The 13,417-nt window shown below is 47.0% G+C and overlaps 2 protein-coding genes and 1 long non-coding RNA gene across 3 annotated transcripts; all 3 read left to right on the forward strand.

The window, feature by feature from the left end:
• Positions 1-704: 704 nt before the first annotated feature.
• FUT11 (fucosyltransferase 11) lies at positions 705-5,740 on the forward strand. The gene is made up of 3 exons (XM_071748116.1): positions 705-1,469; positions 2,607-3,232; positions 5,048-5,740. The coding sequence occupies exons 1-3, from the start codon at positions 747-749 to the stop codon at positions 5,193-5,195; spliced, it is 1,497 nt and encodes a 498-aa protein (XP_071604217.1). The 5' UTR covers positions 705-746; the 3' UTR covers positions 5,196-5,740.
• A 146-nt stretch (positions 5,741-5,886) lies between these two features.
• Positions 5,887-9,318, forward strand: LOC139798025 (uncharacterized). The gene is made up of 3 exons (XR_011726663.1): positions 5,887-6,182; positions 6,301-6,509; positions 7,562-9,318. It is a non-coding gene; the product is annotated as an uncharacterized lncRNA (long non-coding RNA).
• Positions 9,319-10,040: 722 nt separating this feature from the next.
• On the forward strand, positions 10,041-13,392 carry CHCHD1 (coiled-coil-helix-coiled-coil-helix domain containing 1). Its single transcript, XM_071748151.1, has 3 exons — positions 10,041-10,217; positions 11,190-11,308; positions 12,617-13,392. Exons 1-3 carry the CDS (start codon positions 10,076-10,078, stop codon positions 12,728-12,730), a joined length of 375 nt encoding a protein of 124 aa, XP_071604252.1. The 5' UTR covers positions 10,041-10,075; the 3' UTR covers positions 12,731-13,392.
• The last annotated feature ends 25 nt before the right edge of the window (positions 13,393-13,417 follow it).

Raw genomic sequence — 13,417 nt, forward strand, 5'->3', positions numbered from 1 at the left:
TGGGGATGGCAGGGGCTGGATCGTGTCTATCAGTGTCAAACTTTACAAAGGAAAAGCAACAATTCCCATGTTTGAGCCTGTTCCTTACACAGGTAGAAAACACCTCTTTGCTTGTGTCCATACTGAAGTCCTGTATTATGAACTACCCAAAGTCTTGGGATTGAGATAATTTCTTAATGAATTTGAAGCTTTAAGCAATTCTATAACCAAGTGGTAATTCTAGAATGTTTCTGTTGGATTTACCAGCTCTCCCTACACCACTTTCCAGTATTTTAATGCCAGATGAATTATCCCGGGTTGGTTTAGAAAAGTGGATGAATTATGCTGGGTTGGTACAGGAACATGAATTATCCCAGGTTGGTACAGGAAAATTAATTATCCCAGGTTGGTGCAGGAAAATGAATTAATTATTTGGGGTTGGTACAGGAAAATAAATTAATTATTGTGGGGTGGTGCAGGACAATGAATTATCCCGGGTTGGTACTGAAGAGCAGCTGCCAGGGAGCTTTAAATCTACGTGTAGATATTTAAAAAAACCCAAACCAAACAAAGAACTTAAAAAAAACACCACCACCCCAAAAAACAACCCAAAAACCTAACCCAAAGCAGGAAGATGGGTGTCACCAAGCCGCTCTTTGCTGTCCCCTCCCCTCCTGGTGCTCCCGGCCCAGCCCCTCTCCCCAGCACCGCCCCGGGGCGGGCTCAGATGCCGCTTCCTGGGCCCGGGACTGCCCGGGGCGGCGGGGATGGGGTTCGGCGGGCCGGGACCCGCTTGGCTCTGGGTGCTGCTGGCGCTGGCAGCCGCCGAGGGCCCGATGGTGTCGGAGGAAGAGGAGGAAGAGGCTGCGGGTGGGTCGGTCTCGGAGGAGCCGTGCGGGGCGGAGGGCTGGGCTGCGGCTGCCGTCCCGCCGGGAGAGGCCTTCGTGGCCGCCGCCGCCTCGTACCGGGGGCCCGGCAATAACGACACCCGGAGCAACAAGGCGCTGCCCATCCTGCTCTGGTGGAGCGGCAGCCTCTTCCCACATTTCCCCGGCGACACGGAGCGCATCGATTGCCCCCGCGGTTCCTGCCTGGTGACCCGCAGCCGGCGGGCGGCCCGGTACCGCCGGACCAAGACCCTCATTTTCTACGGCACCGATTTCCGGGCTTACGAAGCTCCTCTGCCCCGCTTGCCCCACCAGACCTGGGCGCTGTTCCACGAGGAGTCTCCCATGAACAACTACCTCCTGTCCCACCCGCCCGGCATCCGCCTCTTCAACTACACCGCCACGTTCCGCCGGGACTCGGATTACCCCCTGACCCTGCAGTGGTTGCCCGGGGCCGGCTACCTGCGTGCCCCGGCCCTGCCCCTGGCCGAGAAGGAGCGGTGGAGGCAGCAGGGCTATGCTCCTCTGCTCTACATGCAGTCCCACTGCGATGTCCCCTCCGACCGGGACCGCTACGTCCGGGAGCTGATGAAGTACATCCAGGTAGGGCTGGGGCACGGGGGGTTGCTGGGGCAGCCCGGCATCCCAACCCCTTCCTCCTCCTCCTCCTCCAGCTCTTGTTGTGTTTGTCCTTGTTTTTAGCCACGGAGCGTAACGGGATGCATGCATGCTGACAGCAAGCTGGAGAGAAAAGCTGTAGTTGTGTCCCTTCCCACGGAGTGCCAGTAGGTAGGCTGGTGGCAGCTGGTGGTGGTGGAGTTGGCCAGGCTTGGGGCAGGCTAAGAGCAAGTAGGAAGCTTGGTGGACCTGGAGATCCACAGACATTCAGAGCTCTGGAGTCAGTGTAGAGGAAGGGCTGGCCACGGGCAAGCCTGGTGTGCAATGGAAAGGCAGGTGGCTGTGTTTTAGGAGCCCACCCCTCACAGATGTTATTTCTGGGGTGGTTTGTGCTGCTGTGGCAGAGCTATTGGAGAGTAGCTTCATCAGCTGAAAGAATATTGTTGGGGTTTTTTTCCCCTCAAAAGTTCTCAAGGATAGATTAAATTAAAAAAAAAAAAATCTTTCTGCGAAGCATCTCTTTCCTGATCAGTTCTGTTTCTGTTGGTAGCTATTCATTTATTGCACAAGTTCACCGGGTACTTGGTAGTGAAGCAAAAATCTTTAAAATATGACTGTGAATTGCCAAAGTATGAAGCAAGTTCCAGATCAGGTGTATTGTCTTTCAATTTTTTAGGCAGTATTTTTTTAGCTCCCTGCGTTGATTTTTCTCAGCCTAACAAATGGAAAAGTTTTTGCCAGCCTGCAGAGTCTGGCAGGAACTTCATGTAATAACTCTTTGGAAAAGTCCCGTGTCTCTGTTAAATAGAAAGATGACTTTTAAATTAACATAGGGTTGGGTGTCCATCCTTACTGCTCAGCTCCTGGTTTATCTGGCAGTGGTTTTTGGGTGACAGCTTCCTCCCTGCACACTCCAGCCTGTAGCATCCTCGATGCTGCGTTTGAAACCCAGCACTCGGTTTCCTCTAAACCTGTTGGAGCTGGTGGCCTAGGAATAGTTACAAGGAAAAGAACTTGGAGTGAAGGTGATGCTAAGGCAGGTGGGAGGTGATCAAAGTGAGGGATTTTAGGAGAATGACAATCTCTGAAATCACTTTGTAAAGCTGCCAATTGCTGTTCCAGGTTGACTCCTACGGGAAATGCCTGCATAACCGTGAGCTTCCCAGCGAGCGCCTCAGAGACACCTCTACAGCTACCACAGAGGACTCTGAGTTTATGGCTTTGATTGCCAGGTACAAGTTTCACCTGGCCCTGGAGAATGCCATCTGTGATGACTACATGACAGAGAAGCTGTGGCGCCCCATGCACCTGGGTGCTGTCCCTGTGTACCGGGGCTCCCCGGCCGTGCGGGACTGGATGCCAAACAACCTCTCCATCATTCTCATAGATGACTTTGAGAGCCCTCGAGAGCTGGCCAAATATCTGGATTTCCTGGACAAGAATGGAGAGGAGTACCTGAAGTATCTGGAGTACAAAAACCTCGGTGGAATCACTAACCAGTTCTTGCTGGAGAGCCTGGAGAGGCGGGAGTGGGGTGTGAATGACATGACCCTGCCTAATTACCTGAATGGCTTCGAGTGTTTCCTCTGTGACAGGGAGAACACCCGGGTCAAACAGGAGCAGGAGCACAAAAAGTCCCATGGGAAGAGTCCAGCTCCCAGACCTCACATAGCTCAGCCCAAGCACATGGGATGTCCGATGCCAACCCCTGGGTTTGGAAGTCTTGAAGACCTTTCTGGGGAAGACAGGTAGTGTCCCAATACTATGCTTTTTGAGGGAGAAAAAAGCTTTAAATAACTAGCTGTAGCTTTTAATAATGCTGTGTACTTAAAGGATCTCTTAATACAGCTCTGTTGGCAGTGTTTGAAGGTGCAGTTATTGTTACAAAGGGTTCTTGCACTTCACAAAACATCTGTGCACTTTTTGTTAGTGTTAGAAGAAACAGTTGAAGATGTAGGGCCCATCATTTCAAGCGTGCTCTCCCAGATCCATGTGGGTATGAAGCTGTAAGGAAAATTTTATTGTGTTACCCATCCAGAAAAAAAGTGTGAGGAATTTTGTAAGTGTGGGCAACGATTTTGTCCTTTGTCTGGGTGCTTTCAAAAGTGGTTGACTGGAATTAAAAAAGGAAAATAAGCCTGAAGTCATTCAGGTTCTTTGGGAAATGCCTGTGTCCCAAACCTTAGGTTTGTCATTGAAGAATGGTTTTCACAGTACAATTAATTCTCCTATTGACTAGTTGGAAAGTTATGTTTGTAAGTAAAAAGGGGGCCATAAGCCTTCGTTTTGTTGGTTTATTTATTGGAGGATCTTTTCTATAGTATTGCTTTTTTCTCGGACTTGGTAGGAAAATGTGCTTTTCCCTTGTAGAGTTCTAGGCAGCATCCTGCTCCCCGAGTTCTCTCTGCTTCTTTGTAGACTTGCTTTTACAGCAGATGGCAGCAGAGAAACACCTTTGGAGGTACCTCCTCGGGTGTTGTGCTGCTGCCTTGCATGCTCAGGTGCTCCATCATTCTGAGCCCTGGTCATCATCAGCAAGGAAGGCTGGTCCATAATCCCAGCTCCAGGCACATCCCAGGGAAGTTTCTGTGTCTCATGGAGCCATAGTGTGTTGTTCTCTCCATGTTTATGGACATGAGATGTGCCTGGAAAAATTGCACCAGGGAATCCTTTACATTTTCTTTTTCTGGCTGCTTCAGAAGGATGTGTATCTGTACCTTCTGAGGCATGAGCTCCAGTGAGATGCAGTGGTTCCTGACTTGAAAGCACCTGAGCTTCCACTCCAAGCCTACTGCTTGATGGAGCTATACTCCTTTTCCTAGCATGTGCCCTTAGGGCTGTGAAAAACAAGCAACTCCTGTTGGCAGTCCTTGAGCAAAGGTTAATGGATGTAGCTGGTAAGCAATGTGATCTGGCAGCACATCCAAGTGCTGCATTTGACAAAGGAGCCTTTTGGCAGACACAAATTTTTTAAATGCAGGAGTAAACCTCTGCCCGTGATCCTTCACATCATACTCTAAGTTTATTTTGAGGTCTCTGTTGGATTATGCTGCAGAAATGTGTAGACAATGCTGCTTTACCACAGCAAGTGAATTCCCCTGGCATGCAGGTTGTGGTCAGCTCCACAAAGAAAGAGATCTTGACATGGTGTGCATTTCTTTTGGTCTTCATGGTGTAGTGGGTGAGGTCTGCTGCTGGGCAGTGCAGCCATGCCTGCTTTGGTGTGTGGTGTGTGGGGTGAACACAGAAGGCACTCTGCTGATTTCTGTGACTGGGAAGGAGAAGAAGAAAAAGCTCTGTATGTGAATTAGCAAGTGCTGGGTAACTCCTATGGGCAGATTAAAAAGAGCATCCTGTTTGGTTCTTGCCAGATTAAAAAGAGCATCCTGTTTGGTTCTTGCCAAAGTTTGTGTTGGCTTTATGTGGCTGGGTAGCACGTAGGATGGAGAAGAGAAGGTGAAAGCAAAAAAAAAAAAAAAATTGTTTCAGTGCTATTACAGCTGCAGTCTCATTTGTCTGTTTGTTTTCATGGTGTATGATGGTGCCTCTCTTCTTTGTTTCAGTTGGAAAGAGATGTGGCTGCAGGATTATTGGCAAAGCCTTGATCAGGGAGAGGCCCTCACTGCTATGATTCATCACAATGAGTCTCACCAGGGAAGATTTTGGGACTACATGCACGAGATCTTTCTCAAGAGGACGAGGCAACACTGACCCAGCTCAGGCAGAGCTGAAAATTGCATTGAAAGCTGAGACTGCAAATTCATACCTCACTCCAAATGTTTGCCTTGAAACAGAGGAAGAGCTCTCACAGAGACTGGTTTTTTTCTGGTGCATGAGGTTTCTGTTAGGATTGGGTTTCAGTGGTGGGGATCTTAGCAACTGCTATGAATTGAGTTTCAGCTCTGGGGTGGGAAGCCACTCCTGACCTGCAGGTGTCAACATGTGGGGCAAAAGAGGGATTTACTCTTCTTTTGCATTTGCTGGAGTTCCCTTGTGGTTTATCTGACTTCAGAGGAAGGTCTTTTCAAGCTCTTGCTCAAATGCCATCAGTTATTTCAGGGATTTTTTTAATCTCCAAAGTATTAATCATTTTTAATAAGTATTTTATCAGTCACTTACTCTTCTCATTAAGGTGTACTTTTAGCTGCTATTAACAAATAGCTTTTCCAGTGAAGGAATTACAAAAGACAAATGTCTGTGGAGAGTAATTGTGCCTTATGAAACTGCAGCAATAAAGTCTCTTCTCCCCTAGTAAACATGCCTCAAGTACTCCATGGTAACTGTGAGCAGGTCACTTTGCCTAATTCTCCTCTTTTGCTAACTTTCCAGGTGATACATACAATGGGATGAGAGACTGAGTTATTTAATTCACAACTTTCAACAAAGTATTCCACACCAGAGCTAGAGTAAGATTAGTATGCTTTGGTTGTTTTACTTTTCCATCAAAGCTGGAATGCCAGCCATAATCTTGACTTCTTGTTAATTTCTTAATTACAGAGGTTCAGGAGGTTCTACATCTAGGGCTTTGCTTTCATCTCTCCAGTTATTTGGAGGAGGCAGGAGGAGAAGCTGGGTCTCATACCCTTGAAGACTTTGAGATGCATTTACATAATACTGCAGCTAAAGGATTGCTGTGTAATGTCCAGTGTCTTAGCCAAAGGGAATTCAATTTACAGCCTTAGTTGTCTTTCTGCTAATGTAAGTATGTGGGGGTAAGGTCACTGCAGCAACTATTAATATTTTGGAAGAAGGTTTCTGATCTCTGTTCCTGACTGCTAACTGGATTTCTCACCTCACTGCTTTAAATCCAAACCAGCTGGAGAGGGGCTGAGTGTCATCCCTAATGCTGTGACTGCTGGAAGGCTTACATATGATACTCTGACTGAGCAGTGTATACAACATCTTCATCAAGTTCTTAGAGTGCTGGTGCCTGTACTCATAAAAACCACAGCTGAGACTAATTGGGAGTTTTAGCAAAGATATCAAGTATCCAGGATCATAGAGATCACCCCTGCAAACCTTCTGGTGAGTCACTTTCCTGCTTGGTGTGCTTTTTGCCTCCTTACTGTGTGGCTAGAGGGAAGATTTCAAAGCTGTCAGGATAGCTTTTAGCATTAATGTTCTAAAAATAGGTAACTCATTGCTATTCATATGAAACACTAGTAGGTTCAATTGATGCTCTGTCTCAGAATTGACTTGACAGGCTAGGAGAAGTTTATGCCATCTGAGAGACTAGAGAGGAGAAACAAATGCCTTATAGAAGGTTAAAAATTTAGTGATCCAGTTCATTGCATTGGCCAAGCTGAAGTTCTCCTGCCAGAACTGTCACACCAGGTGCTGCCTGTTTTTCCAGTGAGAAGCTGGGTATTTCATATACTGAATCTGATAGTCTGACTTCAACAGGAACTGCAATTTTGGGGAATTGAATAACCCCATTGAAGAACATTGACTTAATACCTAGCATTTTCTTTTTTCTGTCACTGTAGTGGCTTGCAAACTGAAGGATTTCTGTGTCCTCTGTGGTGGTACAAAGGATGAGAGCCAAGCAGCAGTGGATGTGTACATTTGGAAGGAAAGCAGTGACCTGCAAAGTGCAGCAACTGGAGAATCCCAGCAGAAATGCCCCTCTTGCACCTTGGCAGAGAGTAGCTTTAACTGGCTTGGAGGAACAAAATAACTCCTAAAGGACTGGGAGGAGGATAAATGGGTAAATGAAACCCAGCCACAGAGTTATTAGTGTTGAAACATGCTTGGCTCTGTTAGACATCAGCCAGCTTCCTGCTTTACCATCCTTGCATACCCATTCCTCAGCCATTGTCCCAGCAGAGCCACTCCCTTGATGATTATCTGTCATCCATGTGGTTGGATTGCATTCAGATTGTTGATGGATCTCCAGGCACCTTCTGAGAAGTGGAATTAATTGGAAAACGTAGAGGGTGGCAGGTTCCTTCATTCTGCCCAGAGCTCTCTCACTGAGAGGGTGAAATTAATCAGAGAGAAAATCCTTTTAGTGATATGACCAGCTGAGCCAAAGGCTGGGTCAGGCTTTAAGAAACTGCATTTCTCTTGTGATTCAGTGTCTCAGAGCTGGCAGTGAGAGAGAGATGTGGCCCTGCAGAGGAATTGGGAAAGGAGGAGAAGAATGGGACTGTGAGACTTGTTCCTGAGCTCTGCCATGACTGATACCTTAATTTGTGTGCTGTTGTATACATTCTTCCCTGCAGAAAAGACCCATCTAATGGTGAAGTGTCTCAGCTAGAGATGTTTTCTGAGGATCTTGGAAGGGATTGGAGCAGATGGTGATACTTTGAGGTGTGTGTAAGCAAATAAGGAGGCATCAGGTAATTTGCAGTGGAATGGGCTGGACTGGAGTAGATCTGGGAGCTGGGGATAAGGGATGGCAGTCAGTGCATCTGATTAAGGCAGGTCAGGATAAGGATGACAGACATTGGAGCTGGGGAAGTGGGTAACACATCAGAAAAGAAAGGAGCTAGCCAAAAGCTGGTTGGGGTTCAGCTTTTACTAGGCTGATCCAGTTAAAATAGTGGTAGATGCAGTTAGAATTTTACATGTTCTTTACAGTTGGATTCACAGTGAAACATCTCTGGGGTGCACTCATCAGTGTATTCAGGGAGCTGGGGTTGTGGCTTTATGGGGAAAACTGGCACTTCTGTCCCATCCCTTAGTGTCTTTGTGCTGTCAGCTGTACAGAATACAGGCCATAAAGAGAGGTGGCTGTTGAGTACCACACCTCTTCTCTAGTTCCACATTCTCCCCCAGAATGACTGCCTGTTTCTGGCTTCAGGCATGGTGCCTGCAGACACCAATCTTATTCTGTCTGCTCAGGATGCTCCAGTGCTTTTTTGTCTGCTTTGGCTGATGCTCCAGTCCCAGGCTGAATGCCAAAAAAGAGAAGTTCTAATGCAGGCAGCAGTAGCTGACAGGAAGCTATTACAATTCTCCTTGTGTAGTTTGCCTTTCTCAGCCTCCCACCACCCCCCATTTTTCTTAGAGTTACGTGGAAATCAGCTTTTGAAGGTGAATGTGTCTGAAGGTGCTGCCACCATTAGCTAATGAGCTAACGTAATTTTGAAAAAGGGAGGTTGATTTACAGGGAGTGTAGTTCAGCTTCTCTTAAATCCTTGTATTTGCATCTTATCCTTTTTATTGTTCTTGTGCAAGCCTATTGGTAACTGCAGCAGGCAAATGCAGCAGAGAAAAGAGGGTATCACTAGAGGTAACTAGAAGAGGCATGCCCAAGAGTAGCTGAACCTCACATGAACTGGAATATTAAGAACTTCATCTCCCTGTCTTGAATTTTCAGGATCTCTAGTGTTTATTGCAGGAGGGAAGTCCTCTAGCCCAACTGGAAAGTATCAGCTTGTTTTCTCTCTTCTCCACTGGTAGCCAAGCTAGAAATGGCAGCTCCTTTCCTGCCCCATCAGAAAAAAATCCAAGTGGAGAAACATCCCTCTTACCACAGTGTTTCAGAACTTCCACACAGACTGTTTGAATTCAGACCTAAAGAGATGGAAATCTGCTTTTAAAGAGGACCAAAAGAATTATTTTGTTTACTTGAAAATTTATTTTCGTATTCTTAAAACTGGACTCTTAAGGCAATAGTACTTTAACACAAAAATAACTATAAAATCAGACACAGCAGAATATATATTAAAGTTGCAGATGCAGTAAATCTAAGTAATGATATTGGGAATATTCTGGTACAGAATATATGGCTAAATTGAGGTAGCAAAATTTCCAGTGTCTTGTTAACTTGAGTGACTGGGCAAAGGCAAACGGAGTGCTGTTGGGTTTGGGTTTTTTATGTCTCTACCTAGGAAGTCTAAATATATTTTACAGGAAATTACTGTGAAAGAAAACTGATTCTTCTTGTGTCCTCCAGTGCTCAAGGGAAACTTCTGGTGGCTGAAGGGGCTCAGTGAGTATTTTACACCCCCAGCCCGGTCTCTTCACTCCTCAGCTGTTTCCATCCCCTGTGTCCCTCATGCTGTGCAGAAGTCTGTTGGCACCTCAGCCCCTGGAATCTTCTTTTGTGTCCTTAGCACCTTTTCCTGCTGAGGAGCCCAAGGGCTGACCCAGGGAGACTTTTGGGGACTCAAAGGCTGGGAATGAAGGTTCTGGGAAGAAGAGGTTCTCCAGAACCGAGCAGGAGGTTGTGAGGAGAAGACAACCCTTGCTGAAGTCCCAATCTCGGTGGTTTTTTTTTTTTTGGAAGACAGGCTAGAACAAGGCAGATTCAGCTATGGCGAAGGCAGCGGTGCTGGTTCGAGGAAACTTTTCCATACTACTGCAGAAGAATTCCTTCAGATCCATAAGAAATGAGCTACGATTTCTTCTGCTCTGCCCGAAGCCTACGAGGCCCTTCAGGAGACGTCGCTACCGTTCGGGTCGGAGTCGCTACCCCCGCCGTTCCTTACAGCACCGAAACTGAGAAACTCTTCAAGTTTTCACCGCCTTTCCCTGGAGGGCAGGCAGGGGGAGGATCCCTCGGCCGGGATCTCCTCCCCGAGCCGGGCCGGGCCGGGCCGCGCAGGCGCTGGCCCGGGAGGGCGGGCGGTAGCGCAGACAAAATGGCGGCCCCCGTCTACCCGTTATGGGTCACCCGCTGGATCACCGGGCAGTGGCGGCAGACGAAGCGCCCGCCCGCCATCCGCCCGACCCGGCCCCTGGTGCTGGCTAACAAGGTGGCGAACCGCAGGGAGCAGGCGGGAGGTGAGGTGCCTCCTCCTCGGGGGAAAACACGGGGGGTGTCCGGGGTGGGCTGCCCGCCGGGGCGGGAGGGCCGCGAGGGCCGCGGTGCTCCTCTGAGAGGAAAGGGTTTGGTTTGTGAGGTGGAATAAGCCGTCTGTAGGTGAGGGGCTTCTACTCCAGCGAGCCGAAATTGAGCCTAAATTCTGTGTGTGTGGAGTGCTCTGTGGGATGTGGGTGTAGGTTCTGCTTTGGGGGCTCAGTGAGGTGCTGGGTGCTGCTCTGGCCGAGCAGCAGCTCCTGTACCCACACCAGAGAGGAGGCCTTGGGTGTTCTCTTCCTCCCGCCTTGCTTCTCCCCTTCTTAACCTGTTTTCTGCAGATCTATGTGGAAGATGTTGGCGGGAAGCCCCAAAAAGCCTCTTAGCCCCTGATATTTTGGGTTGTGTCTGTTCTTTTAGTGTGTCCAGAGAAAAGCATCCAGGCTGGTGAAGGGTCTGGAGAACAAGACCAGTGAGGGGAGGCTGAGGGAACTGGGGTTGGGTAGTTTGGAAAAGAAGAAACTTTATTACTCTGGACAACTCCCTGAGAAGAAGTGGTAGGGAGGAAAGTTTTGGCTTCTTCTCCCAAGTAAATAACCATAGAACTAGAGGAAATGGCCAGAGGTTGTACCAGGGGAGGTTTAGATGAGAGAAAGTAGCCAGAAATTGTACCAGGAGTGGTTTAGTTGAGAGGAAATGGCCTGAAGTTGTACCAGGGGTGAGAGAAAGTAGCCAGAAGTTGCACCAGGGGAGGTTTAGATGAGATATTATCAAGAATCTCTTTGCTGAAAGAGTGGTGAGGTGGTGGAACAAGCTGCCCATGGAGGCGGTGGAGTCGCCATCCCTGTAGGTGTTAAAGTAGTCTGTAGATGTGGCACTTCAGGGCATGCTCTGGTGGATTTTTCTGGGCTTAGTGAGGTCTTTTCCAGCTCTTGAGAGTTGTGTGATTCTTCCAGAGGCAACGTGCATCACGGAGATGTCAGTGATGATGGCCTGCTGGAAGCAGAATGACTTCAACGACGCGGCGTGTGCTGAAGAGATCCGACTGTTCTATGACTGCGTGGCAAAGGCAGAAGTAATTAATTCCTCTCTTGTGTTCTTAAATGCCACTCTTAGGGAAGGAAGAAGCCCCAAACCAATCATTTTTTAACGGGCCAGCAGTGATAACACTCCTGAATTGGTGGTGGAACCCATTCGAGCAGTAGAAGAGGTGTAGGGTGATGCAGATGAAACATGCAGAAGTTAGATTTAGATTAAATTAGAATTACAGGACTCTAGGAAGGGACTGGACATTTGGTGTGTCATAACCAAGGATGAAAAAAATATTCACTTCAGTCCTATTTGTGCTGTCAAATTCTTGAAGTAGAGCTCATTCGCTGTCAGTTGACCCTCAACTATGCCATTGCTTTTGATTTCTTCCAGTTCTAAAGTTTTAGCACTAGTGAAGCAATGATATTTACTGCTCTTCATACCCATGGTAGTTCAGGGTGAGGGAGAGTGCAATTTGGAGCTGTTAAGTTGCACAGTGATTTGTGTGATGGGAAATGTGGATCATATTGTAGCTGGGGACATGTACAGTGTAGGTAAGTTTTCCCAACTGCTCTGTTTCATAAAATTAAGAAATAACTCCCTCAGGTACTGATCCACTATGTGTACTGTCTGGGGGAAGTGGTAAGTTAGGATCCCAAGTTCCAGTCTGTGATGAATCTGTAAATAGTTCTGTGCTTGCAGGGGTGAGGGTGGAGACAGGATGGTGGAGAAATAACCAGGGGCTTCAGTTATCCTTGTAACAAACAGAATTTGCAGGATACATGAGACAGTTGCAACTATTCTAGATTCTCTGAAAATTAGGAGTTATTTTAGGCTGTTTCTGGCTTAGAAGGCTTGACATTTTCTTGAAAAATGCGTGTTGTTTGGAAACTACAGGGTTCCAGCTATATGGTAAGTTTGAAATTGTGTCAGGTTCAAAAGCAGATTAAAGGTAAATATTCATTTTTCCCCCCCTAGTAGCTGTACCACCTTTTAATAGTGACTTACTGATGCTGTTGGGCAGCATGTAAGAAAAGTTACCCACAATTTAAATGGTAGATTACAAAGGAAACTAATAATAGAAAGGAAAAAGAAAAAAGTCCATATTGTTCCTATAACTTTATGATATTGTTAACTAAAAATACAATCTTCAGAAGTTGTCGGTCACTCATTAGTTTTATTTCATTAACTTCACCATGTAAAGGTCATCAGCCTTTGTGAGTATTGGGCCAAGTTCCTTAAAGAGTCAGCATTATTTTGAAGGGAAGATCCCAGTGCAGTTAGTAGTAGCCTTTGAGTGTCAGCTCTGCACATAAACAGAGGTGATATTTTGGGGTTTCTTTTTGTCTTTCAGAAGGAGCGCAGGGAGCGGGCTGCAGAGGAGACACTGTCACCTGGGGGGAACCTGCCTTCAAGCAAAGTGAACAAACTCCTGAGGAGGTTTCCTCAGATCACACGTTACGTGTAATGTGCTTTCCTAAAGGGACTGCAGACGAGCAATTAAAGTTGGAGTCTTTGGCAAAAAAGTGGACTTGAGTCAGCATTTGGCATCAGGTGGTATCTGTCAGCACTGCTGCATGGATCTTGACTGCACCTTTGTTTCCTGAGTGAAGAACACTCATCTTGACTTGTTCATGAGGCTCTGGGGTCTTGCAGTCCTGGGATTTCTCCAGTTTTGTTTGATTAGCCACAGTGTGGAGTGGAGGTTTTGCTGGGAGAATCTCTCTAGGAATGTAACTGCCTTTTCTGACAGACAGGGGGTGACTTTCCCTCATGAATAAGCTTCCTGCCAAACTTCTGGGCTGCTGTCAAAAAGTGCTCAGGCCCAGACATGGAGCAAACTTAAAAATTACAGTCAGCTCATGGTTTGTACTCCTAGGTTGAGTACACACAATTGGGTTCCTCTTGAAGTGTTTTTAATTCCTGCTGCTGCACAAGAGGGCTGTAGAATGAGGAAAAAATCTCCAGCAGAATATTTTGTTAATAGACAATATGTTGGTAAGGGTCAAATACAATTTTTAAATGTAGTAGCTTGTGATTGAGGCCCTCTGATTTGCAGGTGGGACGAGTCTGGTGCCATGTTGGGTTGATGATGTTGTGTGTACTGCAATAAAATAATGCAGGACTGTTGTTTGGCTTGGGCATCTCATAATCT

The sequence above is a fragment of the Heliangelus exortis genome, chromosome 7, assembly GCF_036169615.1.
Source record: "Heliangelus exortis chromosome 7, bHelExo1.hap1, whole genome shotgun sequence".
In the NCBI taxonomy this organism is placed as follows: Eukaryota; Metazoa; Chordata; class Aves; order Apodiformes; family Trochilidae; genus Heliangelus; species Heliangelus exortis.